General features: G+C 33.8%; 2 protein-coding genes, 1 long non-coding RNA gene and 1 other non-coding gene across 4 annotated transcripts; 2 read left to right on the top strand and 2 right to left on the bottom strand.

The window, feature by feature from the left end:
* Window positions 1-2,319: 2,319 nt before the first annotated feature.
* On the bottom strand, window positions 2,320-2,401 carry TRNAS-GCU (transfer RNA serine (anticodon GCU)). The gene has a single exon. It is a non-coding gene; the product is annotated as a tRNA-Ser (tRNA).
* Window positions 2,402-3,995: 1,594 nt separating this feature from the next.
* LOC145600792 (uncharacterized) lies at window positions 3,996-5,366 on the top strand. Its single transcript, XM_081656656.1, has 2 exons — window positions 3,996-4,613; window positions 5,154-5,366. Exons 1-2 carry the CDS (start codon window positions 3,996-3,998, stop codon window positions 5,364-5,366), a joined length of 831 nt encoding a protein of 276 aa, XP_081512782.1.
* Window positions 5,367-5,810: 444 nt separating this feature from the next.
* Window positions 5,811-27,576, bottom strand: LOC145600075 (uncharacterized). Its single transcript, XR_014104234.1, has 3 exons — window positions 27,377-27,576; window positions 27,022-27,157; window positions 5,811-6,365 (listed from the first exon to the last, which is right to left on the bottom strand). It is a non-coding gene; the product is annotated as an uncharacterized LOC145600075 (long non-coding RNA).
* Window positions 19,001-20,195, top strand: LOC145601937 (uncharacterized). The gene has a single exon (XM_081658027.1). The coding sequence runs from the start codon at window positions 19,094-19,096 to the stop codon at window positions 19,895-19,897; it is 804 nt and encodes a 267-aa protein (XP_081514153.1). The 5' UTR covers window positions 19,001-19,093; the 3' UTR covers window positions 19,898-20,195.
* Window positions 27,577-27,792: the final 216 nt, after the last annotated feature.

The raw sequence follows: 27,792 nt of genomic DNA, 5'->3' as shown, positions 1-27,792 counted from the left end.
CTCTCCTGAATCTGGTTTGCCTGTTTATTTTACCACACAGACTAGCTATCAGATAACGTAAAAGAAGAATTAAAGACTTGAATCAACCAACTAACCTTTTTGATAGATTGCTATGAAATTGTGTGACAACAAGAGAAACAACCTAAAAGACAGATTTGGATCAGCCCAACTACAGTACATGAGTTAAGACCATACATATAAAAATAAATAAATAAATAAACCAGCTAACGCCCACTATCCCACCTGATTCATAGCAACTAAGGCATGCCCTTTATGGACATACACTCTGCGTCCAGCCACAAGTTCAGGAACTTCTTCAAAGTAACTTGAGTTAGCACAGGTAATTAGTAAAAAAGCACAGGAAATGCAAACTTAGAACAACACTTAGTATTCTGAGCTGTGAAGTCAATTTCTGATGCTCGACAAGTAACAGAATAAAAGTCAAAAAGATGAATGTAGCACTACAAGCAGAACAATGTTCTGAGCTGTATTTCTTTCAGCCCATGGCAGTATTACATCTCCATTAGTGGAAAAGACAAAATGATTCTTTGCTAGGAAAACTTACTTTTAGGAGAAGGAAGATAATACCATACAAGAGCATTGAGCTTACCTAGTAAAATACGATATCAGCTGCAAAACAAATGAAGTAGCAACAATAAGATCGCATTGTAGCATAAACATGCAACTGTAAAATAGAATTACAAAGACATAAAAAGGAAAACACATCATCTCTAATATACTTCCTGTACAACAGGTGAGACGAAACACCTCTAATACCTAGCTAATAGATTCATTCATTTAAAAGACTTCCATAAAATAACATAAAAAAAATCAGCATTAACATCTTACAATAATCACTCTAGCATTACGTTACAGTACAATAAATCAGCATTAACATCTTACAATAATCACTCATGTATATTTAAAGATTACATAGCCGATTTGAAAATATGACTAAGGAAGATTAATCACCTCAAGTTCTGCAATAAAACATGATGTGGAAGTGTACCTTGAGTTCAATCCTTTCTCAAGTCATATCCGCCCACACTCAACTTACTTCCCATTTTTTTACCCAAATTCAATTTCAAAATGGACAAGTCCTAATCTTAACTTTAATCGAACAGGTTAAAATATAGTTAAAGGTTATAAGTTTTGCATCGATATATGTGTCATGTTATTAAAGTACTTCTTTTTTATTTTTTTTTATTTTTTATAGATAAGATAAGAATCCTACCGAATTGAAACTATTAGACCATCTGCAATGGTGAGACTCAAGTGAGTATTTTTAGGAGAGAGAAAGTATTTTTTGCAATATATATCAATAAGTTGGTATCTAAACTTAGCAATTCCAAAAAAAGTTGCTAAGTTTAGATACTCATCTTTGAGTCTCATTTGACAAAAAGTGTGGGCCCTTGTAAATATTCTAATATATTTTGTAATTTATTTAAGTTTTACCTTTTTTTTTTAATTTTTTTTAATCTTACAATAATTGATGGATCATAAATTGAAAGTGACATTTGTATATTTTAGAGAGTCTCACCATTGAAAAATTAGACTTAACATGAGTTGCTAAATTGAGAAATGGGTATGATCTCACCATTAGAGGTAAAAAACAACTCATTTTATATTTCAATACTCAAATTTGAGTCTCACAGATGATTTTAGTGTTAATTCAACAATGATTAACGGATTAGACAGTTTGGAAAAAGGGAAAGATCAATTAAGCTTGTCAAATAAAATAAAGTATATTCCAAAAACAAAATATTGTAATGCCACGTGGAGTAAAAGCACACTTCTCTTGCTGCAAAAGACCTACACGTAGAAATGTTGTGATGCGTAAATCCAACTTTTCCAATTTTCATTATTTTTCTCTCTCGACTCCCTCATTTTCACTGCACGCATGTTGGTTTGCATTTGGGAAATAGGCAGTATTCTTCATCATCTTTATACTTTACTAGTAAGTTCAATCTCACTCTCATTATCTTTCCTTTTGTATTAGTATAACTATGTTATGTCTCTTTATTAAATTTGTTCAATGTCTTTTGATTTGAACTTCAATTTCTTTGCTCCTTCTAGTTATATACTTTGGAGCTAGTTTATCCGGCTTTCTTTATGTTTATTTTTGGTTCAAATGAGCCATAAGGTCATTACAAAATTCCCTTCAAAAAAAAAAAGGTCATTACAAAATTAGTATATTGTAGGAGAACTCAAATGAATTTATGTTTTCGGAATTCTTATTGAAACTTCTAAAATTGCCATTTAAAGAAAAAGGGAAAAAACTAGTAAAAATTGCCATTTAAAGAAAAAGGGAAAAAAATTCGTCGCCTGAGAGATTCGAACTCTCGCGGGGAAACCCCATGTACTTAGCAGGCACACGCCTTAACCACTCGGCCAAAGCGACTAATTTGTTCTCTCAATCTAATAATTCATTAATTTAATTATTTATTGCATTCAATATAACTTCGTTTAGTTTATTTTTGGTAATAATTATTTTCATTTTATGAATACTTGTGTGATAATTATCAAAGTGAGTAGTATGGACTTGATAGTTGAGAGCCTTGAGGGTGTCAAGATAAATACAAGTGTATTTTTGTAAAAAATAAAAATTATTTGGCGGTGCTATTCGGCGCATATACTATATTGTCTATGTATTTAATTATTTAGTTGTATTGTATTATTTCTTGTGGGATAACTTGTACTTGCATTTTTTTGTAATAGTTTTTGGGTAAAATTTTTATGTGTTTGTGGTCATGTATAATTTCAGTTGTATGCATTGATGATTTATGCTGCAGTGGTGATATTTCATAGAGGAAAATTTGGCTTGATAAGCTTGGTATTTAATGTTATATGTTAACTAATTGAATTGGATGCTAAGAACTTCAGATATCCCATGTTATATGTGTCATGGATCAATTGATCGCATTAGTTTGAGTTTTGTTTCCCTTGACAAGTGACTTTGTACATTCAGGCTCTCTGATAAAATCTTGTTAGTCTTCGTTTCTCAGCCAATTCATGTATAAACTACTCGTATTTGTTATGAAATGCATCACTAAATTGCAATACCCTGCCGCATAACTGTTACTTACGGAATATATTAATAACTCACAGAAATACACGATTACATGGGAATTAAAACATGCCTCTCTAGTCTCTACCAGGTTGTAGCTGACATTCTGCTCATTTAGAAGTAGTAGATAAAGACTGATGTTTGTACTAAATGATGTCCAGCATGACACTTTGTTAACGATAAATATTCAGTAGTAATGTGTGTGACGTTTTGTCATTCTGTTTTGTTAAATTATTAGTCCTGTCATATACGATTATACACACAACAGGTCAACATTCCTATTTAACAGAGAGTCCACAGCTACGTGTAAAAATAGTGGAAATGGAGCATGTATGAAGTATAACCAGTTCATGTCTCGACTGTATGCCAAGGATTGCACCAGTAGGTGCAATGCCTGGTGTGAGCTAGTACTTGTATGAATAACTTCTACCAGTTCAATTGTGTTGTTCAAGGCAAGAGGCCGTGAAATTAGTAAAAAACTAAATAAAAAAAAATGCATATCATTATGGCTGCTTTAAAATTTATATAGTTCATAAAGAAAGTTGCACACAATAACTAACTAGTAGCTTAATTCTATCCTTGCTGATATTACTATTTGGAGCTACAGATTTGGTAGTCAGTTGTATTTACATTTTTTTCATTCTGTATGTTTACTTAATACTTTGATTAAGAACATAATACAGTTGACGGCGTGTTTGTTTTACTAAGGTAATTACTTTTCTGCTGGTTGTGACTAATTGTACTGCTTCTGGTCTTTTTATTTGGTGTTTTGATCTTTACAGCTTCTGAAAGCATCAGGAACAAGTCTGCTAAACTTGGTTTGTCCTTCTAAAATCTTGAAACTTTCTCACCACCTTAGTTTTCCTTATTTAAACTAGAGACCTTTAACTTCCACCAAAAAAAGAATACAGAATACATCATCAAAACAATGTCTGGTGTAGCCTTAGCTGTGGCTCCTGGGAGTGGACCAGATAAAGTTTCGATGCCATCCTCAAATCCCGAAACCAATCCCTTTCTATCAAATAATGAACAACAAACAGTCACCACTGGAATGATGGGTTCATTACGTGTCATAGAGCTCCAACTAGTAGCCTTCATTATGGTCTTCTCTATCAGTGGACTTGTCCCACTCCTCGACCTTATCTTCCCTGCCTTCGCCTCTGCATACATCATTGCCCTCTCACGCTTCGCCTTCCCTTCTTATAGAAATATCCGATCTCACTCAACGGAGATATTTCAGGGAAGTAGTTTTTTTCGGCTTTATGTTGTTTTGGGGACCACAATTGGGTTATTCTTGCCCCTTGCATATGTCTTAGGAGGGTTTGCAAGGGGAGACGATCATGCGCTGAGGTCAGCTACGCCTCATTTGTTCTTGCTCTCATTCCAAATACTCACCGAGAACATAATAAGCGGGCTTTCCTTGTTTTCCCCTCCAGTGAGAGCATTGGTTCCCTTGTTATACACTGTTCGGAGGATCTTTGTTATACTAGATTGGATGCAGGATGTTTGGATTACTAAGACCTTGCAAGTCGATGCTCCTTCCAAGGTAACTTCTATGAGTTCTTTATGATGTATTCTTTCTTCATCTAGCACTATTTTCTATGTTGAATAATTCTGTTCCTGGTGAAGCCTTTTTTGTACTTTGTTTTACGTCCACCATTAACAAATTGCTTGATCAGATGGAGAGGCCTTATAGTATCCAGGTTTACTAAACAATAAGACCATGATTCAACAAATTTATACTGATTGTCCTACGATGATTTATGTTCTATTTGATGAGTACTCTTAACTTTTGGGTATGACTACTATATATATCTTCAGTCCCTAGGCCACTTCTACTTGAAATTAATAAAAATGGTGATCTCTCATGAGTCATGAGTGATGACTCTATGTTCTCATGTGCTATTGTGCTGTATACTGGTATGGTGCGCATCTTCCTTCATATATCTATATGAAGCAAGAAAATGGTTTGGGTCACCTTAATACAAAGATTGAAGACATTTTATAAAATACTGTACATTACTTTACAGTTTACTTCAAGTTCTGAGGCTAATATATATTGTTTTCTGCATTGTATGCTGCTTAGGATGTTGCGTGGTTTTGGTTTGGGAGGAGCTTGGCAGTTGCTAATCTAGTGTATTTCTCCATCAACCTCTTGTGCTTCTTGATCCCACGTTTCCTTCCACGGGCATTTGAGAGGTACTTCAGTGAAAGAGACGAGATCTACATGAAAATAGAAGAAGATAAGCGCTGGACTGCTGCAAACATGTCTCAGCCTTCAGATAAGAAGTCTGACTGATTTTACAATCTTTCATGCTTTTGTCTTAACTATAATGTTTTGTATTCGACCTCCCTTTTCCCATTTTCCCCTTGATAGATTGTGATTTGCAAAGGTCTTGTTGATAAGCCGATCAAGCAATCCTTGGAAAAATGGAACATTGTTCAGTGTAAGGTTAGGACAATTCTAATGAGCAATTGTAAGATGAATAATTTCTGCTTCAAAAAACATGACAGGGTTGTTTCAAATGATTCAAGTTTCTAAAATTGTTTGCTTGAATAATGTTCCCGGCCTTTAGTCCATTGTATGATCCACGTACGTACTACATGTAATTACTAAGCTAGTAAGCTATACAAACCCCATTCACCTCAAACTAGCTTTTACTTTTTTTTTAACATAACTAGAAGATATATTAATTAAAAGGCTATAGCCTTAAAATTTACAAAGATTATCCCATAATAATTACACTGATAATCAAGGCAGTAGCAAAAAAAGCCTAAACACAAGGCTATAATTACATCCGAAAATAAGCTCCCACAAGGAGCAATATGTACATCAAAATTAAGCCCAAAAGTAATCTGCTTCCAAACAGCAAAGCTATCATACCATAACAACCATGAGACTAACCCAAAATATATATCCATCCATAGAGAAGGGAACGAGAAGAAAACAACTACTAATTTGTTGCTGCTACAACCACCCTGTTCTTCTCTGCTTCATACAGCTCAATGACACAATCTGGAACCAAGTAGTGAGTTTTATATCCCACAGCCATCTCCCTTCCCAAAACAGCAAGACGGTGAGCCAATTCATTAGCCTCCCTTGGAATGTAAGTGACTACAGCAACCTCAAACTTGGAAAGAACCGTAGCAACATCACAAATTGCAGCAGCAAGCTCATGGTGAGGATTAGGACCTGCTGACATTAGCATATCCCTAAGAACTTTGGCATCCGTCTCCACAATCACCTTCTTAACCTTCAGATCCTCAGCAGTACTAAAGATCAGTTTCCACTTTTTATCTAAGCCAAGGTTATAATTAATCCAAATCTCCCAATCAGAATTTTTAAAGATGCTAAAATCAAAGTTTTTTGGAAGATAAATTTTGTTGAAAATATCATTCCATAAGATAGATGAAGCAAAGCAATCCCTAAAAATATGTATATGGGACTCAGAATAAATATTACACCAGGAACAAATAGGAGAGATAAGAGGCATGTAAGTAGACAAGGTTTCAGCAACAGGCAAAATCGAATGAGCACAGTTCCATAGAAACATTATGTACTTAAAAGGAATTTGTATTTTCCAAAGATTTTTCCAAGATTTTATATTAGAAGAAACTAAGCACTTCCCCTGTAAAAGAAAATGATAAGCAGATCTAATATTGAAAATACCATCCTTACTCAAATCCCAAGTTATAAAATCCTCTAAATTAGCAAACTTAGACAAGGGGGTGGCCTTGATCATATTAAGAATATATTGAGGGAGAAGATGTTCAATGTCATTCAAAAACCAAGCCTTATCCTTGATAATATTAGAAACTTTCCAATCAATCATGTAAGAGGGAATATCATCAATTATAACATCCTTCAAAGGACCCTTCCCTAACCAATGATGATGCCATAAGGAAGTAGCTACTCCATTCCCAATCCCTATCCTTAAACCCGAGGCAAGCAATTCCCTCCCTTTTAAAATGTCTTTCCAAATTTGAGAATGAGAAGGGCTAGCATGACAGTCAAACAAACCTGCTTTCCTAAGATATTTTTCATTAAATATCCTTACCCAAAGTTTTTCTGGTTTGGTAAGAACAGTCCAACCTAACTTAGCCATGAAGGCTATATTCCACAATTTTAACCTTCTAATCCCTAGACCACCTATTTCCATAGGCTTAGTAATGTGATTCCAACCTACTCTAGTAGAATATCTAGACTTATCAACCTTATTCCACAAAAATTTCCTGCAATTTCTTTCAATATCATCACAAACAGCAAAAGGAAGAATACTAGTTTGCATTAAATAAACAGGAAAGGAAGACAACACAGACTTGACCAAGGTACACCTCCCTGCCATATTCAACAACCTAGATTGCCAACCTTTGATTTGATTGAATGTTTTATCAAGGAAGCCAAAGTAATCACTTTTTTTTAATTTGTGAGGATGAATTTCAACTCCCAAATACTTGCCAAAAGAAGTAGTGGAAGTGAAACTAAATTCAGTGATCAAATCTTTTCTCACATTATGATTCATTTTCTTTGGAAATATAACAGTTGATTTGTTCTGATTTACTCTTAAACCAGAAATATCCCCAAAATCCTGTAAGACTTGCATAATTAGCTGAATATTACTCTTAGAAGCTTGTCCAAAAAGGAAAACATCATCTGCATAAAAAATATGAGATAAAGAGATTGATTTTGTTACCTTAATAAGCTTCCACGAATTCTGATTTACCTTGTTTTCTATCATGAGAGAAAGTCTTTCAAGGCACAAAACAAAAATATAAGAGGACATTGGATCACCTTGCCTTATACCCCTCGAAGGGATAAACTCACTAGTAATTTCCCCATTCCATAAGACTAAAATTTGAGGGGAAGTAATGCAAAACATAATCAGATTTACAAAATTCAAAGGAAAATTAAAACCAATAAGGGTTTCCTTAGATGAAATTCCATTCCAAACTGTCATAAGCCTTTATTAAGTCAAGCTTAAGGGCCATGATATTCTTTCCAACTTTAGCTTTATGAAAAATATGTGACATTTCTTTAATAATGATTACATTATCCTCAATACCCCTACCTTGAATAAAACTGGATTGTAAGGGGCTAATCAAAGTATTCAAAAAGGACCTAAGTTTACATGAAATTAACTTAGTAATTAATTTATAAACAGTATTACACAATCCTATAGGTCTAAATTGAGTTAAATTAACTGGATTATCAATCTTAGGGATTAAAGAGATGTAAGATTTATTGATATCCGAATTAAAACAACCATTAGCAAAACTATCAACACATAACTTATGAAGAATGTGACTCAAAGAGTCCCAATTAGCTTGAAAAAATCTTGGTTGGACACCATCCGGACCAGGACATTTCATAGGTTCCATGCTAAACAAACAATTCTTCATCACCTCAAACAAACTAGGACTATAGGTAGCCAACATCAAATTGTCTTCCATCGATATCTTGTTAGAAGGATTAAAAGAACCAGAACCACCTCTATTTGTTATTTTTGACTGAAAAAATATTTTTATAGAAATCAGTTGCCATATTTTTCAAAACTGAGTCATCAGTGATCCAATTATCATTAGAATCTTTTAAGCACAAAATCTTTCCCCTACTTTTTTTTATTTTTGCTAAAATATGGAAATATTTTGTATTTAAATCACCATATTTTCGCCAATTAATACCAGCCTTTTGTGCCCAAATAATTCTTTCCTTATCATAAATATCTTTTAATTCCTTTAACAAAACTTTTTCTAGATTTATCAAAAAAATCGAATTCCTAGTAGCTAAATATTTCTGGATACCACCTAATCTTGCCAAGAGTCTATCCTTTTTATATTTAAGGTTTCCAAAAATATTATGATTCCAATTTTTGATATTATTTTGAAAATTTTTCATGCCTAAGATATAATTATCACACGGTTCCAACCAATTACTAACAAAAAACTCATTAAAATCCGGGTGAGAAAGCCAAACTTCCTTGCAACGTAAAGGAAAAGGACCATTAACTCTCGGATTAGAGCAATCAATTAAAATAGGAGAGTGATCAGAATATGTAAAAGGAAGATGAAAAACCTTAGTGTGAGGAAATTGCTCCACCCAAGCTGCGTTTCCAAGACCTCTGTCGAGACGCTGCCTAATCAAGGTGGTGCCTTCCCTAGCATTGCTCCAAGTAAATGGATTCCCATTATAACCCATATCAAACATACCCGCTGCATTAGTAAAATTGTTCATATCCCTACATTGAGCATGTCTAAAGCCTCGTCCCCCAGATTTCTGACTTTACGAAGTAACCTCATTCAAATCTCCAAATAAAAGCCATGGAGTGTTAGGCGGAGGAAGATCATCCTGCATTTCCCTCCACATTGCATGCCTCTCTTTTGGCCTTGAAGGAGCATGCATACCAGTTACAAGAGCTTCATTGTTGGTATTTTTGAAATGGAACAAAGCATGAAAAATGGAAAAATCCTCCTTGAAATCAGCCACATCCACGACATTCTTCCAGAACAGCCAAATACCTCCCCGTTTATCATTAGCTTCCACAGCCTTAAAATCATGAAATCCCAATTGAAGCATAACCTGCCTAGCTCGAAGATCATCTGATTTGGTTTCCAGACACTACTAGAAAACAACTTAATTCCGACGGAAATTTTTCGTCGGTAACACCCTGTTTTCCGTCGGAAATCGGGTTTCCAACGGAATTCCGTCGGAAATCGGGTTTCCGACGGAATTCCGTCGGAAAATGTCGTCGTAATAATGCTCGTCGGAAAACCGACCTTTTCCGACGGATTTCATGCATCGGAAGAAGTTTTCTGGTACGGAAGAAGTCCGTTGGAAATTTCCGACGGAAAATGATTCCGTCGGAAACTTCCGACGGAAAATCCGTCGAAAAATGCTTTAAAAAAAACAAAAAAAAAAGGCTACCCCGACCACCAGCCACCACCGCCCCACACCAGCCCACCTAACAAGTTCCACCACCCACTACCCAAGTGCCGAAATTTCCACCAGATCTACAACCCAATTACCTAGCTATTACCTAACCACCCCAACACCAACCTAAAACCACCAGTGGCCACCGAGAATCACCGTCGCCACCAAAAATTAACAGCCCCCCCTCAAACACCAACATCACCATACTCAAACCAGCCCCTTCACACCTTCTAACACCACCACCACAACCAATAAATCCCCCCAAAAACAGAAAATTAGTAAAAAAAAACCAAAAACTAACCCAAATAATTGAAAAACAACACAAAAATACGAAAATTAAAACAACAAAAATTGATAAATACCACACAAATAAATCAAAACCACTAGATCTACATATTTAACAAAAATTTCATAAAGAGAATTGAAAAAAAACGATAAATAAAGAACAAAAATTAGAGGAAGTATATAATTACACAATAATCTAATAAAATTACAAAATAAACATTAAAATTACATAAAAATTAACTAGATCTACAATCTAACCTAAATTAGAACTAGATCTACAATTGATGTTGGGCGATCTCGGTGTTGTTGCACGGTGGTACGGTTGTGGTCGCTGTTGTTGTTGTGGTCGCCATTGTTGTTGTAGTGTTGTTGGTGGCGGGGATGGCGGTGATGTTGGTTCTTGATGGCAGAGATGTTGGTGGTGGTCGTGATAGAAGAACAAGGGGAAGAAAATGAAGAGGAGAGAAGAAAGAGAAGAAGAAGAAAAGAGAGGAATGGAGTAGTGAAGGGTCACCGAACAGTAGAAGAAAGGAAAGGAGAAGGAGGAGAGAGAGAGAGGAAAGAGAAGAGAGGGAAAAAGAAAAGGGGCGGAAGAGAAAGGGGGGATTAGGGTTAGGAAGTAAACATTTTTTTATATAGCTATATGTTCCGACGGAAAAATCCGTCGAAAATTTCCGACGGAATAATTTTCCGTCGGAAAAGACCTTTTTCGACGGAAAAGTCCGTCGGAAAGTCCAATTATTCCGACGGAATTATTTTCCGTCGGAAATTTCCGACGGAATGTTTTTTTTCGTCGGAAATATCCGACGGAAAATAAATCCGTCGGAAATATCGATTTTTCCGACGGATTTTCAGGTCCGTCGGAACCGTTCCGTCGGTATTTGAGCTGATTCTTGTAGTGAGAAACACAAAGACAGCAGGGCGATGCAAATTGACTAAATGACGCGCATGAGGGATAAATTCGTCCCTACAAGCTCCCCTCACATTCCATAAAATGAACTTCATTTTCAAATTTGGCAAAGGGCGCTGTAAAGTAATTGAAGGGCGATCATTCGGGCCTGGATTCGGAGGAAGGTAATACACCTCCCAATCCCTCCAAAACTCGCTCATCCCTATTGGTAACACATCCTCTGATGACAATGGGGTCATTTGAGCCACTATCTCCCTCGGCCCCTGAAGATACCGATAGTATCGAATCTGCAATTGCATCCCCACCACCGCATCCTGAGAGATGAATGTTGCGATAAGGCGATTTGCCATGTTTTGACCTCTGGTTTCTAATTGCAAGTGAAAAACCGGAATTCTTCTTGGAATTTGAAACGAAAACGTTCGATCCCTTTCCTCCGCCCGAAGAATAGACAGAGCTTCCTGTTTTCTTTTCAGAGCATCCAGTAACCTCACTGCCCCTGTTAACTCCGTCGGAGAACCCGGTCGGCGCTTGATCAAAAGAGTTTTTATCATTGGTGAAGTCGAGAACAATTGAAGCGTGTTCGATTTCGACCCCGATCCCTGCTGCAATTCGTGCACTGGAATCCCCTGAAGTATTGGCTCCTTTCCTCGAGAATTCGAGCAATTCCCCTGATCTGAGTCCTTGCGTCTCTGGTAAGTAATCATGGGAAGAGCTTGAGATATTGGGGGTTGATTTTGGTTCTGCATGGCTAGAAATTGAAGGGTTTTGTATTTGAGAATTGGAAGAAGTATTTAATTCTTTTAAAGCAGGGTGAGGAAGATGATTGTGTGAGACAACCTCACTGTAAGCTGGGGGTTAGAAATCAAGGGAGTAGGTGAAACATCTAACTGCATTTCTTCCAAGTGGCTACTCGGTTTTGACAACTTAGCATTAATGACACTTGTCTCCTCCAAAGATGAGATTGAAACACTATCCACCATCATTACTTCAGTTGAAATATTAACTTCATTAACCTCATTGATAGATGGAGTAATATTGTTAATTACTGATCTTGAATTAGCCTCTGCAACCCCAACTGACTTTTCATTGACATCCAGATTAGTAGCTAAAACCTCAGAATTATCATCCAATTCAGCAATAATAGCACCCATATTAGCAGAAAAAGCACCAGTACTCTTCTTTCTAATATCCAAATCATCAGTACTAATCTTATTAATCTCCAAGGCTATGCCAACTTTATTAACCTTCTCATTTGTGATACTAGACTCACCCAAATCTTTCCTTTTATACATAAAATTATTATTATTATTTTTTATTACTGAATTTATTTTTATTGTTGTTATTATCAACAATATTAGTTTTAACAATTTTATGGTTGTAATTATCAACCAAGGAATTGCTTTTAACATTACCCTTCCTGTTGTTATTATCAACAGATTTTGAGAATTTCTTTTTATTAGTCACTAAGGTCCATGGACCAAAATCACTTTGTGACACATTGTCAACCAAAGAATGAGAAGAATTTGACTTTGAAGATTGCCCAACATTCTAAGGCCCAACAATCTGTGGCCCAACATTCTGAAGCCCAACATTTTGAGGCTCTACATTCTGAGGCCCAAGATTAGAAGTGGGCTGTGAGACATTAGCAAAAACATTCTGAGATCCAACACATATAGAAACTGAAGCACCAAAACTCAAATTGGCTTCTGCTGATTTCTGAACTAGAGACACTTGCTTCCCAACAGCTGTTGAATTAACTGTCACCTCTTGTTTTTTATTGAGCATGCAATTGGATTGAACATGCCCCACTTTGCCACATGTGAAACATAAGGTAGTCACATTCTCATAGGCAATTTGCTGCCACGCGCCACCAATCCACACTTTAGTCACCAAGGGTTTACTCAAGTCAATTTCGATACAAACACGAGCATACCGCCCCCTTGTCAATCTATCGATGGCGTAATCCACCCGAATTGGAGTCCCTGCAAGCTTTGCAATTTCAAATAGAGCAGATTTGTCGAAATATTCCACCGGAAATTCTGTGAATCGGATCCAAACGGTCATCTTATCAAATGGATTTTCAGAAGGTCTAAAATTCGGTTTCCATCTCGCCATCATCAAGTAATGGTCAAAAACAAACCAAGGACCTCCAAACAAAGCCCTCTCATAATCATCCTCCATCGTAAATCGGAATAAGAAAACATTATGACCAAGATCAATTATTTCCAAACCCCCTTTGATTTTCCACATAATTCGTGCTCGATTAAGCATAAAGGCAGGTCTAATTGAAGTACCCAAACATTTCCCCATTAAGGTTAAACCCCATGGTTTCCTTAATCGATCCAAGGTAATCTTATCAAATCTGACAGTCAAATCCCAATCTGGACCAAAATCTTCATCCTGAGTCCATTCGAAGTTGCTACAATTTTCCTAGCTTCCTCAAACCATTGTGAGGAACTAGCAACCACCTCACGAAAACTAGCAACAAAAGGAGGCTCCTTCCTCAAATCTGTCATTACCTGATTAGAAATGTGAGGAGGATCAGGAGGGTGGGTGTTATCCACCATCTTAGAGATACATTGAAGAACAAGCTTTTCCTTTTTTAGAGAGAAAAAACTTTAGAGAGAGATAGAAAAAACTTTTTAGGCGCTTAAGTTGAGGGTGGCTTAAACTAGCTTTTACTTATTAAGTTATTATGGTCCCAAAAAAAAAATAAAAAAAAAAATTAAAAAAATTAAAAAATTTGAGAACCTAGTGTATAATTTTAAGATCAGGAGGTATGAGCTCTATTATTTTTATTTTTTATTTATTTTTTTGACAATGGTATGAGCTCTATTAATGATGGTGGGATTGTTCGAGTGAAATGTTATGCCCTACCCCGGGTGTACACGAGGAATTGAGGAGTATGAGTGTTAGAGGACCAACTCTACCAATATGGTGGGATTGTTCGAGTGAAATGTTATGCCCTACCCCGGGTGTACACGAGGAATTGAGGAGTATGAGTGTTAGAGGACCAACTCAACCAAAAGCTTAAGCTGATGGTTGAGGCCCAGAAATATGTTTTATACTCTATCACTCCCCCTCACATGAAAGGCCCTTTGGGCTTGAAATGTGGATGCAACACAGGCCCACCCATACCTGGTGCGAATTAATTCCACTTTGAAGGAGGGGTGGATGAGATTCGAACCCGTGACCTTTGTGTCACGTTGGCTCTTGATACCATGTTAGTGGACCAACTCAACCAAAAGCTTAAGCTGATGGTTGAGGCCTAGGAATATGTTTCATATTCTATCAACGAGAATGTGTAATATTATGCGGAGCCGAGGTAAAGGATGAACATTTTGCCCTTTCTCTTGAATTACGTATTGATACCTAAATCTAAGCTCAATTTTCTAACATTAGAAAATTTCTAATTTTTCTAACATCAAATTTAGAATTAATAACACTCAAATCAGTCATTAGCAAATTTAGCATCTTACCTATCGAATCCATTGATTTCATATTTGGAATAAATTCATTTCCAAATAAGACAAATGTCAACATATTAAGATAAGATCACAATTAGCACTGTACTATTCGCCACATAATGTGGCTCAAGTCGGTAAATAACTAATCTTCCAAAACGAATAATTAAAAATATAAAAAAAACAACAAAAAAAAACATTAATTTGTTTGCTTGGTCGGCTGCACACTTATCCTATAGTATTATTTTGGTCGTTTTCTAATTACTTTTTATGCGTATTTCTTTATTATACTTGAGGATGAGAATTATGATGATTTAAGGTAAAATGGAAGAATTATAAGGGGTTTTAGGGTACTTTACGCGTTTGAAAGTGTACTTTCAATTAAAAGGCCCCAATAGAGGGGCGTAGAAGGGTTTAAACCAAGGCCACTTATTGCTTTCTGGACGGTTGTAATTTTGCAAGCTGGATTGTATTTTTGAATATGCAATACTTACAATGGACCACCCCAAATGGCATTGGTGTTGGCTTTTTTATTAAAAAAATAAGTTATTTAATTAAATAAAGATAAAAGAAGAAAACCCTATTCTGAGTCGCGCAAATCAAAAAATGTTTTCTAAATGAGTTCGGTGAAATTCAATCTTGTTCTCAAAAGTCGATAAATTAGCTTTTATGCAGTATTTCTTCCATAAGGTGTAGGCAAAGTGCTTCAATTGTTCACTCAGCACCTTGTGTTTGTACTAGTATAAGGTAGCCATTAGGTTTGGTTAACAATATTAGAAATTTAGAATTGTATTGTATTGCTCTTATGATGTTTTGCTTTTGTTTGATCAAGTTGGCCTTTTTCTTTTTTTTTTTTGTCACATGCATTTTTCCTCATCTTGCCAGGAGGTTAAAGGTGATGGTCACTTACGCAACTTGTAGCTAGGTATTATTTGAAGTATATTAACTTATTAAGGCATATAAGCACCAAAATAGAGCCACCAACATTTTTCCATTTGGGATAGAGTAGTGAGCTAATTCAAATCAAACATAGAGCATAACTATATTATTCATTTTGTCGGAAAATATGTTTTTTTTTTTTTTTAATGAAAATTACAACTTTTACCCATATATGTCAAATTCTAACAACTTAATATAAATTTGTAGAGAAAATAATAACTATATTGCATGCCCTATGAGATTTGGGTTTAATGAAATTAAAAGTATTTAATTATAAGTGTTCTTTAAAAAAGAGAAAAAAAAAATCAATTCTATATATTTTAAAGTCAATTGAGCTCTATTCAAAAAAAAAAAAAAAAAAAAAAAAGGGGGTCAATTGAGCTTTTTCACACGATTCAAACTGACTGCATAACAAATATATAAATTTATTCAATTCTCTACAATATACTTGTACTCACTTTAAATAATTCAGATTCACAAGCTTAATTTGAATTCCTAATTTTTATCGCCCTTCCTTATGTGGTCGGTTCGGAGAAAAAGGGCATGTCGATTAATGTTTTGATTTTGTTGTACTATTTGCATTAATGTAAATGACCTTAAGGTTTGTGTATTCTGTTTATTATTTAATTTGTTGTTAGATATATACCAACTCAAATTCATAAAATACAATGTTAGTCTGTTTTGCTTGTTAATTTAATGGAGTAGAATCTGTTTTGATTTTCATATTTAACTACAAAATACAATTTAACTATGTACTCTAGAAGATTGTTATATTTATGTAAAAGATTTGTTTATTAAATACAATTTTTTTTTCAAAAATACAAAAAAAAAAGAAATTTTGAATTTTGGTACCTCGAATATGACCTCTATTAATTTTTGGTACCTATCTTAAAATTTATTTTATTTTGGTACTCATTAAAGTCACAAAATATAGGTTTTGGTACCTCCATCCAATTTCCGTTAGTGGGGCCCTACTACCTTCCAACCACCCCTTAGCCACATAGCAACCAGGCATGCAGCGACCTCACCTCACGGCGCCTCTCCATCACACCAATAACACCCCCGAAACTACCCCCTACAACACACACCAGCCATCCCCCGCAAAACAACCATCATCACCGACCATCTCCACCTCCGCCGCGCACAACAGCTAGCCCTGAAGGCTGAAACCCTAAAATCGGTTTTCTGGGTTGTTTATGGGTTGTTTCACGTGGGTTTTAGGGTTTCAGGGGCCGAGCGAAAAAGGGAAGGGTGGTTGTTTCTGGAAGAGAAGAGGCCGGCGAACAAGGGAGGTTGTTTAGGCGAGCGGTGGTTGTTTTGCAGGGCCAATTGTTGTGCGGCGATGTTACTACTATTGCTACTATGATCGGAGGAGGGAAGGGAGGAAGTGGGCTCGCCGGCGCCGGGGGAATGTTTGGGCACCGGCAGTCGGCACGGGGAGGGGGAAGGGTGGTTAACTGGGAGGGGGAAGGGGTGGCAGTGGCTGGTTTTTTTTTTTCTTTTTTAAGGGTTTTTTTTATATTTTTTAATAAATTAAATTATTAAATAATTATATAATGGGCCCCACTAACGGAAAAGTTAACAGATTATGGACAGAAGTACCAAAACATATAATTTTACACTTTGATGGGTACCAAAGTATGAAAAAAGTTTTAAACGAATACGAAAATTCAACAGGGTCCACTTTTGAGCTATCAAAATTCAAAATTTCCAAAAAAAAAAAATGCTAATGACTCACCAAGTGTTATAAAGTGTTCATTTTTGGTTAAAGTTGTACATCGATTAAAAAAAAAAAAAAAAAACCACATCTATATGAATGCTATGTAATTATTAAATTTATTTTTATGTTGTAACTTATAATTATTTTATATATATATAAATATAAACTTAAAACTTATTGTTTTATGCTATTTCTTAAAAAGTTGCAATTAAACTGCAAACCACACCTATTAGTATTTTGTGGTGCGGTTTTTGAGTTTTTATGCACCGCATTTTGGTCTGAGAAATGTGGTTTGGTTTGATGGGCTCCAAATCACACCAAATCAGGTCGCAAATACCCCTATTTTTAAAAATTATTTTTCTTTTAACTTTTTTTACGGAAATATTCATTGTTTAAGAAACGTCTTAAAGGTTGTCAAAGTCAAATCGAGCAAAAAAGACAAAGTAAGACTGTAGGAGTTATACTTTTTTCTTAAATTTTCAGCAAGCGTGACCCGTCGCATACATCTAAATCTTATTGTAAATTACTCAAACCTATGTACACACTACAAACTTTTCATTATTATCTTCACCTGACAGCACATTTTATCTTACCTTTTGAAGAATTGACTTAGATTCGTTTTCCTTAAAGTTAATGTCACAATATTTCCTTCCTTTTTCAAATAAATTGGAAAAAAATATATAAAAATTCATCCACTTTAGTTTTTTTAAAGACAAGTTATGCTAATGTAAAAATAAACAAATATTACTAAATTTATTACAAGAATGCAATCTTAGTTTACCTTGAATTGTATTTCTTCGGGCCTGTTCTCTTACGTTGAAATTCAGTTCAGTTCAGTTCAGCTGAGTTCAGTTCAGCTCAGCTCAGCTCCTAATTTCCTTCTCTTATAAAATATTCATTTCAGTTCAGTTCAGTTCAGTTCAGTTCAGCTGAGTTCAATTCAGCTGAATTCAGTTCAGCTGATTTCAGTCAATGAGAACAAGCCCTTCTATTGATCTTTTTTATGTGCAACTATTAACTTTTATGTTTGTCGATGTACAACTTTAACCATTAATTACCCTAATTATCATTAAGTAAAGATCATAAAAAGTTAATATAATAAAATAAATTCATTGATACTTATCAAATAAAACATCACTAGAACTATAATTTAATGTCTTTGGTGTTCAAATCTTGAATTATTTGAATGACCCTACCTTCAATGTTTCATAAAAATTAATAAAATGTCCTTAATGTATTCTGAATTGTACACTTGTGTTGAAATTTTAAATCTTATGATAACTTACTCAAACCCATTTACACAATCTAATCTTTTCCCTGTTTTTTCTCTTTTAACAACACGTTCTCTCTCCTCTTCTACAGAATTAACTCAAATCCACTTTTCTTAAATGTTAACGCCCACTGTATTTCTTTTCAGTTACAAATCAAATTATACTCATTGTGAAAAATGTATACTTTGTATATATACAAGTATTATTCTCCCTCATCACAAAAGAATACACAAAATTAAATTTCTTTTTCTCCTTAAAATTTTCTTTTTCTCCAAGGAAATCAAAACAAATTAGTAACAATAGTTAGCCACCCCTAAAAAAGGAAAAGAAACCCTACCCCATCAAACCCCATCACCTCTTTGTCCTTAGCCCCCCTCCTATCCCATTCCTTCAATCTAGCTCCTCTCTCTCTCTCTCTCTCTCTCTCTCTCATTTTCTCTCTCCTCAAAACTCAAAAGTTAACCCACAAAAACCCACCATCAATTTACCACCATTAGTACTCACTAACCATGAAGCTCAACAAAAGCAAAAACAAAGGAAAAGTTCACCCTTCTCCTTCTTCTTCTTCTTCTTCTGCAACTATCAATGTCGATGACCCAATTTCTTCACTCAATCATCTTCTTCCAACTGCGATTCTTACTCTTATCTCCATTCTCTCTCTTCAAGACCGCGAAGCTCTCGCTTACATGATTACCCATTCCCTCAAATCTTCTACTCTTAACTACTGTTCTTCCTCAAATTTTGACCAAAAATCCAACAAAAAACCATTTTCTACAATAATACCCACAACTACAAATCACTCATCTCCTTGTTTTGATTGCTGTTGTTTTGATTGTTTCTCCCATTTTTGGAATCGCTGGGATTCTTCACCTCATAGTGAGCTTATTCATCAAGCCATTGAAGCCTTCGAAGAGCATCTTTCCTCAACGGAGAAGACGAAAACGACGTCGTCGAAGAAGAAGAAAGACAACAATGGTAGAAGTAGCAGTAGAAAGAAGGAGAAAACGGCGAGTGCTGACGTGGAGGAGAGAGAATCTTGTGGGTCATCTTCTTCTCTAACGCCGGAGATTCTTCCTCCAGTAGTTGTTGTCGATGAAGAAGAAGAAGTTCGGTCGCCGGAGATTCTGGTGAGTGCTGACGTGGAGGAGAGAGAAAATGAGGAACAGCTAGTTCCCGGTGAAGAAAGTGGGGCCCAGAAAGAGTTGCAGCAACAAGAGCAGCAGCACAAAGGGTTGGCGAGGAAGGTACTTCCGGACGTCATTGGGTTATTTCATTCTCGTTTTTGGAAGAATCTTTGGGGTCCGAATGTGTGATAAAAGAAAAAGGAAAAAGAAAAAAATACAAATATTAAAAAATGAAAAATGAAAAAGCTTAGTCAAAATTATTCCTTCAACCTCTTTATTTTTTGTTCTTGTTTGAATTAATTTTCTTAATCTTTAAGAGAAGGGTTATTTGGGAAGTGATTAATGTGTTGTTATTGGGGTGATATATAATATAGTAGTAGTTGTTAATGTCAATTAAATGTTTGTAGTTAAAATAGTCGGATGTATACTCTTTATATGCCATTTTGAATAGTACTCCGTAGTAAAATTAGTCATTTTTGTTGGTCAAGTATTTCTTGTGAATTATTCAATTATATGAATTTTTTGAGGAGTTGGAGTTGTGTCATTGATTTGATGATTAGGTGAGAAACTAAGAATTGAGATGAAATTAACCAATGTTTAATGTGATGTTTTGCTAGTAAATGAGATGTCTTTCTTACCTTTATTGAAAACTTTGGGACTAAATTTATGCTAGGCAGTTTGAATTTGCAGTGGTTTCTGGCTAGTTTAGTGTTAAATCTTAGGATAGTAAATCCGTAATTAAATTTCTTAATCATCACTAGTTTCCATTCCTTACCATGTGTAAAGTCTCGGAGGTGGGTAAATTTGAAATTCGTCTATATCAATACTCTATATCATTACAAAAATTGTACGAAGTACTCCGTAGGATTACTAGCCATTTCCCAAAAAAGATGAATATGAATTTTTATTTCTTTGTTTATCTTCCTCAATTTTAGTAGAAATTTTGGAAGTAATAGTAAGAAAATACAATAAAATTTTCATTTTGATCGTCAAGTGTTTTTTTGAAATTGTCCCTCTTGGAATCTTGTTGGTTGTTACTCCGGTATCTTTTTGTGTTCCTTTTTTTTAATAACATTTTTTCCCTAAAAAAAAAATACATTTTTAAAAATATTTTTGGATGTTAGGAGATGGGTCATTTTGTAAATTAGGTAAAAAACAGGTCCTTTGTGAAAAAGACCAGTGAAAAAAAAGAGAGGGTAGAGGTCAGAAATGGTAGATAATATAGTAGGAGTAGCTGACCGTATTACGAAACCCCAAAAAATGTGTCACGCTTTCACTAGTAGTTTTATGGTAGTAACCTTTATTAAATTCCCGCCTAATTTTTTTTATATTATCAAAAAAAAATAATCATATTTTTAAGCTTATTTTTTCTCGAGTGCCAAAAAATACTCGAAACAAAGAAAGGAGAGATGCGAATTCCCATGCAGTTTCTTTTTGATTCGTCTTCCCTTTGTTATGATGTGGTGGAAGTCATTTTTGAGAATAATAAAATGTTTTTGACTAGTACGAGTACTGTGGAGTTGTATTAATTTGATCGCTAATCTTTAGTTCGGTGTATATTATTGAAAAGGCATTACATAAAGACAACGATTACTGTTGGATTAATTGGTGGAGTTTGGATTTAGACGTATATTGTAAAGCTAAAAAGTGGAGACTCTGAACATAAATAGAATCTAATATTGTAAAAATAGTGTACGTTAGTCATAAAATATCATCTAATTAATGTTGTTATTACTCATTTATCTGCTGTACAAAATTAACATGTGTTAAAGTGTCAAAACACATAACCACCAACCTAGTGCTACGGTGCAGTGCTAGACTAATGGTAAGAAATTGACCTTTCAATCTTGAGGGTCTTTGAGGCAACCAGTAAGCATATCAGAGAGTTTGACCTGCTTATTGTAACATTTGTAACCTCTTGTTTCTTAAAAACTTTGGAACATTTGAGTAAAGGTAAGAAAATTTTGGGTCTTAAAACATAAAAGTATGAATTTTAAAAACTCGGGTAAATATAAGAAAATTGTAAAAAAGAAAAAAGAGATTCGCTCCATTAAAATTGAATTTTTAACTTGTAAAGTTCTAATTGAAGACCCATAATATTGACATGACGCATGTAGCAAGTGAGCTCAGTTGTGTGTCGAGCTAAGCTAATAGTTATTATGTGCACCATGGTACACCTAAAAATAGGTGCATTACATAGACTTTTGAACATTCAGTAAAAAAAAAAGAAATACTTTATAAATAACGAACATTTAGTAAATAAAAATATGTACACGAAAAATGAACATAAACACCCAATTTTATATGTTCATATTGTATAAAATATTGTTCATTCTATACGCAGTAAATGTTCAGTTTGTATTACAAAACTATTGAATTATTACGATTCATACCATAATCATAGAAAATTGATGTTTATATATAGGTTGTATCTAACATACTACATATTCAAATTTTGCGATTGTTTAAATTATTTTACTAAATGTTCAAAATTTGTAATTGTTCAGATTTTTTTTACTAAATGTTCAAAAGTATAGACGTGGTGTATTGCGATTGTTTAGTTTTTTTAAAAAATTATTCAAAATTTGCGATGTTCAGATTTTTTTTAACTAAATGTTCAAAATTTGCGATTGTTCACATTTTTTACTAAATGTTCAAAAATATATGTGTGGTGCATTGCGATTGTTCAGATTATTTTTTAATAAATTTTCAAAACTTACAGTGTTAAGATTTTTTTACTAAAAGTACAAATTATGCAATTGTTCAGATTTTTTGCGGAGCTAAGCTCCCAATGGAGATGTGCTTGACACACAAACGGTTCAACAAGGCCCACAAGTCCACAATAGAGGTGATCATCCAAGTAATCCATTAGCCAGATCCAGCCTGGCCCGAAAAAAGTGCAGGTTTGGGTAACATTTTTCAGTTTAAAAGTCGAGCTTGGTCCAATAAATGCGACACTATTTTACAGGTTTTGACATAATTTTTTATGCATAGGCCTAATCCGGCCTGATTATTTTTTATCACCTCTAGTCTATAATCTAATATATATAAATAAAGTAGGCATTTTTCGGGAGCATTCGGCGCGCCACATAAGAAAAAGGTATTATTTTGACCAATGAAATTTTAGATTAATAATTTATTTTAGAATTAAAAAATTCACTCGCCCCCTAAGAAAAAGTGACAAATAATATTTAAGAATTTTGCCACCTAGGTAAAAATAACGAATAGTGAACAATTAAAATTTAAATTATTTAAAAAACTAATACTTATTTTTTTTTTTTACATATATGGATGTAAATCTTTAATCGTAAATATTTTTAATCTCTCCCTAGCAAATATTAAAAAAATAGATATTAATAATGTACTCATCGAAACGAATAAAACTAAATCTCATATCACTATGTTTTTCCTCATATAAAGAGAGAAATTTAGAAGAATCCCCCTAATTTTTTTAATAGTTAAAATTTTTTTTGAAACCGAACGAATATATAAAAAAACGCATTTGCAAAGGGCTTATTTTAACCAATAAATAAAATAATTTGTCATTTATTTTTTATTTGAAAATTAAATTGTCACCTAAGCAAAATTAAAGAATAAGGTTTGGGATTTTAAATTCAAGCACCACGTAAAATAAATAAACCTACGAAAGATAACTTTAGTGTTAAAATTAAAAAAAAAAAAATTATCTTATGATATTAGGAATTTTATCCAAATATCTAATGAATGATTTTCATATAAAAAAAAAATCTTAAATTAATAAAAAGATTTACTAGAACCGTGCATCACACGACCAATGAAATTTTAGATTAATAATTTATTTTAGAATTAAAAAATTCACTCGCCACTTAAGAAAAAGTGACGAATAAGATTTAAGAATTTTGCCACCTAGATAAAAATAACGAATAGTGAACAATTAAAATTTAAATTATTTAAAAAATTAATAATTATCTTTTTTACATGTATGGATGTAAATCTTTGATCGTAAATATCTTTAATCTCTCCATAGCAAATATTATAAAAATTAGATATTAAAATGTACTCATCGAAACGACTAAAACTATATCTCATATCACTATGTTTTTCCTTAAAGAGAAATTTAGAAGATTCCCCCTAAATTTTTAATAGTTAAATGATTCTAGATGAGATTAACATTTTGAAACAGAACGAGTATATAAAAAAATGCAAAAGACTTATTTTAACTAATAGATAAAATGATTTGTCATTTATATTTTATTAAAAAATTAAATTGTCACCTAAGCAAAATTAAAGAATAAGGTTTGGGATTTTGAATTCAAGCGCCACGTAGAAAAAAAAAAACCTACGAAAGATAACTTTAGTGTTAAAATTAAAAAAAAAATTTATCTTATGATATCAGGAATTTTATCCAAGTATCCAATGAATGATCTTCATATAAAAAATCTTAAATTAATAAAAAGATTTACTAGAACCGTGCATCGCACGGGCTTATATCTAGTTCGTATCTATAATTTACCCCCAACCTTTAAATTACACAATGTATATTACTCGTAGAATTTTTATTTGATAAGTTTTTTAAGTTTTAAGTTTTTTCACAATTTATCAAAGAAAAAAAGAAAGAAAAAAAAAAAGAACATTACCAATCACGGTGGTACAGTTTAAGAAATGTAATGGATAATATAGTACGAGTATTCAAAGACCCACATTTCCTCAATCGAAATCAAGCCAAATGATTTCCATTGATCCAAACTAGGATGTCTGCCCTGCCCAGCAAATCTGAAGATAAGCTGCCAATAAAGGCCCAGCAAAAGCAAATATGAAACCTTAGAGGCCCAAGGGTGACTACACTTGCTAGACTCATAAATTTTTCCTTAGTTTTCACATGGGATCTTAATTCTTAATTAGACTCGTTTATAATAGACATATTATGTAAGAATGAGTATAAAAGGAATAGTATAAAACTTGAGTATAAGTGGAAAAATAAATAAATAAATAAATTAATCATTTTTTTTGGTGTTTAGAGAGCCACAAGGTTGGGGGTGACGATCAATTCCACAATCTCCTAAAACCGAAAGGAAAACTCAAATCACTTGAGCTAGTTACTCATTTTGAGAAACATTTGTTACTCAAATGGCACAAATTGTAAAAAATACTTGTTGTAAATTTGACAATATTTTACTATTTTTGTTAATGACACACCCAGTCACCTTCCTTCCTTCCTTCTCTTCTTCCTCCTCCCTCTTTTATCAATTATAATGATTTCACCAAGAAATCATACAACTACCCAACATCACAACAAACACGAGCCCCAACCCCACTATTTCCGACGTCAGCTTTTAGCCGCCAACTTCAATGAAAACCCTAGGTAAAAATAGAGAAATGAAGGGCATGGTTATGTTACTAACTTAACAAATTGAAGTTCGATAATTAACAATTAACACCAGATTGTAAGATTGAAACTCGATTGTTAACGAACGACATTTAATTATTGCTGAATAGAAAATTTAAATCATCTTACTCAATAGCTACTTCAATGGTGGGGATCAAACTTCATGCTTCAATGGAGATTTTTTAGAGAACTTTAATGGCAAAAGGAGGGGTGATAAATTAGGATGAAAATAGTGAAAATTGATAAGAGGAAAAGAGAAATGAAATTACATTATAATCCCAAACTAAATTGATTGAAAAGACAATTTAAACCCTTGAGAAACTTTTATTATTATTAATGTTGAGTAACTTGGATTTTCTCAAATAGTACATGTTAGTACTTTAATTTAGCACAGAGAATAAAATGTGAGACTAATCACTAATACAAAGAGAGATAAAATATAACCAAGGCTATGAATTGGAAAAAAAAAATTGAAAAACTTAGGAATTGTTTTGTATCATTTTTCGTTTTCAGTTTTCTATTTCTTTGAAAACTAAAAACCAAAAACAGGAAACAAGAAAAAGGTGTTTCTACTTTTCTGTTGTCAGTTTTCAAAATTATCATGAATTTAATAAGTCTAAATAATTTTTGATTCATTATGTGACATATATAATAACTTCAAAAAAAACCAAAAACTAAAAAATAGAAAACCACAGCGATGTCAAACGAACCCTTAACAAACTTATTGAAACAAAGGGAGTAAGTAAATTCCCATGTATGATTTTGATAATTATGCTAAAATGTTGCGGGGATAAAAAAGAGGGAGTGACAAGATACACTGCATATAACTCTCTAATTATTTCCTCCAAATACGACGATGATATGAAAGTAAATCAAATAGAATAGATTTAGAATTTATCGGGCAAAAAAAGAAAAAAAAAAAAAGGGTTTTCTAAGATACTTTTTCAAATAATTTGTTATTAAAATAGCATGATCATGCTACCAATTTTAATGGGTAGGTATGTTAAGTCTAGCGCAATCTACCCCAACCCAATACATGATCACCTCTTTATAAAATCTCTACATAAAATCTTCTATTTCCTTCAAATTCCTTAATTATTTTTCTTTTCCATTCTATTTTTTTCCAGCAATTATCAAAAAGCAAACAAACTATAGACCAATGAACAGAGGACATTTGTTTCGACTTGTTTCCAACAGTGTTTACAAAATAAAATCATAATCTTGATAAAACAGGGACTGGATTAGGAGGATTAATTGGTAATGTCTACAACTTTTTCAAATCAAATTAATGATTAATAAGAATTAAGACATAATCGTTTTATTTTCTCTAGGCTCATCACAAAAATTTTCTTTATGCCATTACAGGACATTTGCTTCAACAGCATTATTATAACACAGACTAGAAATTTTATTCAGCATGATTCCAAAATGAACTAGAACAGGTATTAGTTACTAATCTAAAACCCCTAAAATGAAACTATTAGAGAGCTAAACAAAATAATATGAAGATGTTAGTTTATTTGAAGCTTCAAAGAGTAACTATAGATGAGAGTATGAGACCATGATAATCAGTTTAGTTAAGCAAATATGTAGAAGCTATTACATGCTTAAATCATTAACCAGGTTAAAGTTGATATATCAACCCATAAAACCACGGAAGACGACCCATTTTAACTGATTATTATATCAGCTTTTATCATCTAACACTGATAGATGTACGTAATGTCAAGTGCACCTAATAACTTGTGATTTATTTAAGTCAGGCATAATTAATACTCAGATACATCCGAAAACCAGTGACCAAAAAAGCCTGGGAAAAGATCAATAACAACCGAATATAAAAGGTTAAAAGAAAGACTCTAGATTGTTCAGGCCCCCCATAGTTGTGATAAAATTCCATTCAAAGACTATAAATAAAATTTGAAGAAGACAAGAAGAAAGAACATACTTTACATAGTCGTTACCAGGTTGTTTTCTATCAGCGGCAGCCTGTATGGCGTTGCTTAGCTGCTGCTATATCCTCAATTAAGTATGTGCTATCCTGTGGGAACACAGGTCTCTCTCATAGTCGAATTTGTACTATCCTGTAGGAAAAGTAGTAAAATTTTCGATAATTAAAACTATAGTTATCATCGCTTCAATCATGTACTTGAAAAGACAAAGCAAGAAAGCAAGAAAGAAAAACCAACTGCCAAAATCCAACAATAGTCACCAAAACATAAATAGAAGCCAAGCTCACAATGTAGACTGAATTAGTCTGCCTCATTGCTCAAATCATGTAAAATAAAGCAACAGCACCCTACCTTACATAAGAAATGGTGCAAAAATGAGAGCCAGATGTTTCTATATGGACGGGAAAGAACAAGGTCAATAGGTCATAATAATAGCATATGCCTAACTGGAGAATTTTGTAGGGAAGCTGTACCAAGACGCGTTACTATTTCCCACCCTCCGTGATTGATTCAACCGGGTGTTTTAATTCTGAAAACACCCCTACATTGAATCAAAAATGCCCAAGTGATGACTATCACTACTTGTGACCTTGAACTTTGAAACTCATCTGTTTGTATTAGCCTTCACCCTTATCAAAAGCCAACCAAATAGAAAAATGACATTACATGAATGAATGGACATAGACAAGCAACGTAAGCTTGATAGTACCACATTGTACTAATCAACAAACCTTAAGGAACAAAGCACAATATAACCCCACTTGATT

This window comes from Chenopodium album, chromosome 21, assembly GCF_948465745.1.
Source record: "Chenopodium album chromosome 21, dcCheAlbu1.1, whole genome shotgun sequence".
Lineage (NCBI taxonomy): Eukaryota > Viridiplantae > Streptophyta > Magnoliopsida > Caryophyllales > Amaranthaceae > Chenopodium > Chenopodium album.
Note: the sequence above shows the minus strand (reverse complement) of the source record. Positions and strands in the feature narration are given on the sequence as shown.